The sequence below is a fragment of the Nematolebias whitei genome, chromosome 14, assembly GCF_014905685.2.
Source record: "Nematolebias whitei isolate Nwh7 chromosome 14, NemWhi1, whole genome shotgun sequence".
In the NCBI taxonomy this organism is placed as follows: domain Eukaryota; kingdom Metazoa; phylum Chordata; class Actinopteri; order Cyprinodontiformes; family Rivulidae; genus Nematolebias; species Nematolebias whitei.
Genome location: NC_056511.1, coordinates 2,112,283 through 2,119,358, shown reverse-complemented (window position 1 = coordinate 2,119,358; position 7,076 = coordinate 2,112,283). Strand labels below are relative to the sequence as shown.

General features: G+C 45.1%; 1 protein-coding gene across 1 annotated transcript in view; it reads left to right on the top strand.

Moving 5' to 3' along the window:
- LOC119419854 (neuronal acetylcholine receptor subunit alpha-9-II-like) overlaps positions 1-7,076 on the top strand; it is a 12,728-nt gene continuing 5,652 nt past the window's right edge. Inside the window, exons 1-5 of the mRNA XM_037687220.1 lie at positions 1-121; positions 3,748-3,893; positions 4,168-4,322; positions 4,391-4,637; positions 4,706-4,991. Coding sequence (XP_037543148.1) covers positions 70-121; positions 3,748-3,893; positions 4,168-4,322; positions 4,391-4,637; positions 4,706-4,991 — 886 coding nt within the window. The 5' untranslated portion in view covers positions 1-69. The remainder of the gene's footprint in view (positions 122-3,747; positions 3,894-4,167; positions 4,323-4,390; positions 4,638-4,705; positions 4,992-7,076) is intronic.

The window sequence follows — 7,076 nt, the reverse complement described above, 5'->3', positions numbered from 1 at the left end:
CTTCATCCTCCGATCTCAGCAGATGTTTGATCGCTCGGCTCCGATCGATCGGATCAATCAGTGATCAGGATGAAGATCTTGTGCAGCTCAGCGCTCCTGCTGCTCCTCTTCATCGTCCCAGGTAAACAGATGTTTGATAAAGTCCAGATGTTCTGAGCAGAAGAAAGGTTTATCAACTCTTTTCATTCCTCCGGTTTCAGACAGAAAATAACTCATTGTTATCAGATTGTTGTTTATTATTCAGATGGGAAGAGATTTAACAAAAGCTCTCAAGTTATTTCGTTTCCCTCCTGATTAATGAAGTATTTTTGAATTGAAGGTTTTCTGTTAAAACGACCTGAACGACTGACTCGATGCTGCATTCAGGCGGGACTTCAATACAAAATATTTATATAAGAAAAACTTTTCTAAAATCTAATTCTTTCACATCTTTTGTACAGACTCTTTCTTATAATCTAGTTTAAACTAAAATCCATCCATCCATTTTCTTTACCCGTTTATTCCATTTTGGGTCACGGGGGTCGCTGGTGCCCATGTCCAGCAATCACTGTGCGAGGGGCGGGGGACACCCTGGACGGGTCTCCAGTCCATCACAGGGACACATAGAGACAAACGAGACAAACAACCATTCACTCTCTCACTCACACCTAGGGACAATTTAGAGTTACCAATCAGCCTAACATGCATGATTTTGGTCTGTGGGAGGAAACTGGAGTACCCGGAGAAAACCCACGCATGCACGGAGAGAACATGCAAACTCCACCCAGAAAGGCCCCTGGACCGGGGTTTGAACCAGGGACCTGCTCACTGAGAGGCAGCAGCTCTACCAGTTGCGCCACCGTGCTGCCCTTAAACTAAAATAAAAATAGAAATGTTAATTTCTTCTTTAGATGTATAACTTTTACTAAGTGTCTTTTATAATGTTTGTAGCTGTTTTTGTTCAGTGCTGAGGCCACGGCTGTTGTGACCAAATAAACTGAAACTTTGTCCTTTCAACAAAATAAACATTTAACCGTAAATGTATCAAAACTCTCATTTTCAGTCCTTCACTGTACACTTCACTTGAATAGTTTACACATACGCACACACACATGCGTGCATGCACACACGCACGCACATTGTAATGCACTAACATCCATCTTGTGCCGACATCAGCGGAAGACTGAATGAAGCTAATTAAAACAACATGGTCTGATCATATTCAAAGATCATGGAGCTGCTGCAGCGGTACGTCAGAGCGGCCGCCATGTTGGATGTGGCAGATCTGCCCGTCAGCTAATATAAAGAAATTCATTCATTCATTCAACCTTTAGTTAGAAAGGTTAATCAGGTTAATCAGGTTAATCAGGTTAATCAGGTTAAATGGACAGAACTTCATAAAGCACCGATCTTAAAACTGGATAATGTGTCAGCCTCATGGACAGAAACTGGAAGTTGGTTCCACAAGAGAGGAGCCTGATAAATGAAAGATCTTCCTCTCATTCTGGAAACTCTAGGAACCACAAGTAAACCTGCAGTCTGAGAGCGAAGTGCTCTGTTAGTAAAATATGGAACAATAAGATCTGTAATATAAGATGGAGCTAGGTTGTTGAGAGCTTTGTAGGTTAGAAGTAAGATTTTGAATTCTATTCTGGATTTGACAGGGAGCCAATGGAGAGAAGCTACAACTGGAGAGAGATGATCTCTCCCAGTAACTCCAGTTAAGACTCTGGCAGCAGCATTTTGGATCAACTGAAGACGTTTTAAAGAAGTATTTGGACACCCAGATAATAAACCATTGCAATAGTCCAGTCTAGACGTGACAAATGCATGGACCAGTTTTTCTGCATCATCTTTAGATCAGATGTTTCTAATGTTAGTGATATTACGCAGGTGGAAGAAGGAGGTTCTAGTAACGTTTTTAATGTGGGGGATAAAAGACATGTCCTGTTCAAAAATAACACCAAGATTTTTAACATTAGAGCTGGAGGACAGATTAATGCATCTAAGGAGGGAGAAAGACTGAAACATTCATTCCTAAGATGTTCTGTAAAGGTTTCTTTGTTTTCAGGACTTTTCTTCTTCACCATGTGGAGTCATTGCTGCCATGGTCAAAAACAAAATAATCCAGCAGCACCCATCAGACTCCAGAAGAGCTGTGAGGTGGTTCCTCCGTTGGTGAGGTCCTCCGTGGTTCTTCTAAGGTTCTGTTGGACATTTTGAAGACTCTCGACATAAACAAAAACATCTTTCCGTGGTTCTCTTGGTCTCCATGAGTGACGAGGTCCCAGGACTCCTTAAAATATTTAATGCAGTTCTCTTCTCCTCCAGTTTCTGTTGCAGGACTTCAAACAGTAACCAAACCAATCAGATCCAGATTTAACGAGCCTGACACAGAACCAGACAGCTCGTTTCTCATCATGAGGCGTTCACTTCCCGTCGGACATTTCCATTTTTGTCTAAAGGCTGCTCAGATTGGAGCCTCCTGTGCCGGCAGGTCAAAGGTCAGAGATGTTTCATTCTCTGGTTATCTGCAGGTCGTTAAACTCATCTGGTGTTTCCTTTTATGTTCATGTTGAACCTCTGAGTGTTCGTCATCGTTTCTGTCTCCAGCGGCTCCGCTTCCTGTGTCCAACAAACTTTAACAAGCTAAAGGTCACGACCTCACAGCCACAAACAGCTGTAAGAAACACGGAGATGTTTCAGGTGGAACAATAGGACCTATGGGTCCGAGTCCAGCGACCATAATAAATGAAACACCTTTAGAACGGAACCAGACGTGAGCACGGACCGAGCGTTGACCACAGAACGTCAGAGTTCTGTCAGAGTCCAGTTCACACCAGACGGTTCCGGAGAAGAACGCTCAGTGACTGAAGAAGATTTATTCATCTTCTTGAGCTCCTGCTGCTGTTTGCTCTGAGGAAACATCTGAAAACTTTTACAGAAAAACATCAAAACCTGAAACAAAATTCAAAACCAGAGAAACACTAAGACCTTCATCAGAACCAGAGATCATCTTCATCACTTCCTGCAAACAGGATTTAAGAATCAGTCCGTGAACGTCTGGAGATTAAAAGTGGAGGTGCTCAGCAGGTTAATTAATGTGGGAAATGTGGTTTATAAGTGTGTGTGTGTGTGTGTGTGTGTGTGTGTGTGCATGTGTGCGCGTGCGTGCGTGTGTGTGCATGTGTGTGTGTGCGTGTGTGCGTGCGTGTGTGCGTGTGTGTGTGTGATTGTTTTGGTCAAACCTTAAATCAACTCCTACCTCATTCAGTTCAGTCAGACCTCTAGTGATCTGTTCAGCCTCGGCGTGTGCGTTGGGCATGACTCTCAGCTACCACCACACCAACTTCCTGCTCAGTATCTGTAAAAATGTCCGTTAGTCATTTTTGTGTTTTGTTGAGTCAGCTGCCCGTGGCGGCCATCTTGAATTAGACTGACTCCAGAAGTTAATCAAATGTGTCCGTGCATCCAGTGATTACCTCCTGAAAGTTTCATTAAAAATCCCTTCACTGGTTTCTGAGATATTTTGCAAGAAGGGAGACACACAAGCAGTTACATGATCGCCCTCCTGTCATGGCGGTGGGCGATAATAAAACATGAAAAAAGATTTAACATGGACATGGTAATGTGAGTTGTCTCCTGCGTTAAAGCTTCTCTAACATCTCTAAAAACAGAACAATCAATCACGTAATACTCAACCTGATCAAAGACAGATGTCTGGGGGTCTACCTGAGTCCTCCAAGTTTCTTCTTCTTGTCTTTGCAGTTTGTTTCGCCGCTCACGGTCGCTTTGCCCAGAAGCTCCTGACTGACCTGTTCTCCAACTACACCAACGCCCTGCGGCCAGTGGAGGACACCGACAACATCCTCAACGTCACGCTGCAGATCACCCTGTCCCAGATCATTGACATGGTAACCAGACCCTGTCCTCAGGGTCCTCAGAATCTCAAGGCCTTCACAAGCTGTCCTCAGGATCCTTTGACCCTTTCCTGAGAATCCTTAGACAGTGTCACTAGGATCATTACAACCTATCCTAATGTTTGACAAACACTGACTGAGGATCCTAAGGATGATCTTTTGACCCTGCCCTGATAATTCTCAAATTTCAACTGAGGGTCCTTAGACCCCCATCCTGAGGATTCGGATTCTGATGGGAATTCTCAGCTGTTGTGTTCTGTTTCATCAGGATGAGAGGAACCAGATTCTGACCACCTACCTGTGGATCCGCCAGGTATGGCTGGATGCCTACCTCACATGGAAGAAGGAGGATTATGACGGCCTGGACACCATCCGGATCCCCAGCAGCTATGTCTGGAGGCCTGACATTGTTCTGTACAACAGGTACTCAAAGCTTCCTGTCAACTGGACTTGGTTCTTCTCCTGGTTTCTAATAACTTCCTGTGTCATAGTGCAGACGATGAATTCTCCAGCTCCATGGAGACAAATGTGGTCCTCCGTAATGATGGACAGGTGATGTGGGACCAGCCGGCCATCACCAAAAGCTCCTGTTCTGTGGATGTGGCCTTCTTTCCTTTTGATGTGCAAGAGTGCAGCCTGACCTTCGGCTCCTGGACTCACAATGGAAACCAGATGGACCTGATCAACGCACTGGACAGTGCAGATCTGGCCGACTTTGTCCCCAACGTGGAGTGGGAGGTGAGAGGTTCTCTTCTCAACAAATCCTGGTTCCTGGCTCAGATCTTTTAAACCTTCTCGCTGAACAGGTTCTGGGCATGCCGGCCAAGAAGAACGTCATCCAGTATGGCTGCTGCTCCGACCCATACCCGGACATCACCTTCACGCTCCACCTGAAGAGACGAGCCTCCTTCTACATCTTCAACCTCCTCATCCCCTGCATGATGATCTCCTTCCTGGCTCCGCTGGGTTTCTTCCTGCCAGCCGACTCTGGGGAAAAGATTTCCCTGGGTGTGACGGTGCTGCTGGCCCTCACCGTGTTCCAGCTGCTTGTGGCTGAGAGCATGCCGCCATCTGAGAGCGTCCCTCTGATCGGTGAGAAGACCTGATCTTTGCCTTTGGGTGGAGGTTCTTATTTCTCTCACAGGTGCCTTTTATCAAAGTTCAGTTGTGTTTTTTTATCGGAAAGTGTAAGAATGTAGAACAGGTTAGATGATGATGTTTGCAGACAACATCTGTAGCGAGAGCAGGGAGCAGGTGGAAGAGAGCCTGGAGAGGTGGAGGTCTGCTCTGAGCAGAAGAGGGATGGAAATCAATTGAAGCAGAAGACAACAGAGGTGAGGACAAAGGTAGATGGAGACAAGTGTTGGGAGGAGAGGGGCAAGAGAGGGAAACGGAAAGTTTTCAGGATGGTATGGAGTCCTGCTGTGAAGTTTAGAGATGGTGGAGTCTGGAAGTGGGGCAGACGAAGATGCTCAGATCTCCATTAGGAGGGAGCCCCATTGAGTCCATCAGAGGGAATATCAGAGCTCCAGTCTTTTGACAAAACCAGAAAGGTGTGAGATGGTTTGGACATGTCCAGAGGAGGGACAGTGGACATATTGGACAAGGATGTTGAACAACGAGCTCCCAGGTTGGAGGACCAGAGTGAAGGTGGATAGATGTTGTGAAGGAGGATCTGCAAAAAGTTGGTTTGACAGAGGAGGAGGCTGGGAGATGGACTGTTGAGTACTGTCATACTCAGTCCGTAGTACTGTTGTACTCACTCTGTGGTAGGGATGTACTCAGTCGGTAGTACTGTCATACTCACTCCATAATACAGTTGTACTCACTCCATAGTACTGTCAAACTCACACTGTTGTACTCACTCTGTACTACTTTTGTCCTCACTTCATAGTACTGTTGCATTTACTCTGTAGTATTATAGTATTCACTTCATAGCGCTAGAGTATTCAGTCTGTAGTACTTTTGTACTCAGTTTGTAGTTCTATTGTACTCACTCTGTATTCACTCTTTAGTACTGTTGTTCTCACTCCATAGTACTGTGGTGTTTGCTCTGTAGTAAAATCAGATGTTTCATGGTGAAGCTTTGGTCCGACAGCAGAGACATAAATGGCTCTGTGTGTGATCCAGTAGGTGAACAGGATGTTCTGAGATTATTAATCGTGATTTATAACCTTGAATTTTAGCAAAGTATTTAACATGCAGCCTGACATTTTACAGGATGGTTCCTGTTGCTCCTCTGACCTCAAACGAGACAGAGAAGGAATACAGATAATTAATCCGCCAAGAAGCAGATAACTGTCTGCAGAGGAGGCAGATTAGTTGTTGAAGTGAAACGGACGGAGAGGAGCTGTGGAGTAAACACCATGTTTCTGTACCTGCCAGAATGACCAGGAGAGGTCACTAGATCCTGTCAGGTGGTGTTTAACAAAACAACAATGCTGGATGGATGGCTGGCTGGCTGGATGGATGGATGGATGGATGGATGGATGGATGGATGGATGATGGAAGGATGATGATGGATGAATGGATATTAGATGATGTATGGATGGATGGAAGGAAGGAAGGAAGGAAGGTTGGATGGATGGATGGATGGATGGATGGATGGATGGATGGATGGATGATGGAATGATGATAATGGATGAATGGATATTGGATGATGGATGGATGGATGGATGGATGATGGATGATGGAAGGATGATGATGGATGAATGAATATTGGATGATGGATGGAAGAAGGAAGGAAGGATGGATGGATGATGGATGATGGATGGATGATGGAAGGATGATGATGGATAATGGATGGATGGATGATGGAAGGATGATGATGGATGAATGGATATTGGATGATGTACGGATGGAAGGAAGGGAGGAAGGAAGGAAGGATGGATGGATGGATGATGGATGATGGATGGATGGAAGGAAGGGAGGAAGGAAGGATGGATGGATGGATGATGGATGGATGGGTGATGGAAGGATGATGATGGATGAATGGATATTGGATGATGTATGGATGGAAGAAAGGAAGGAAGGAAGGATGGATGGATGGATGATGGATGATGGATGGATGATGGAAGGATGATAATGGAAGAATGGATATTGGATGATGGATGGATGATAGATGGATGATGATGGATGGATGGATGATGGAAGGATGATGATGGATGAATGGATATT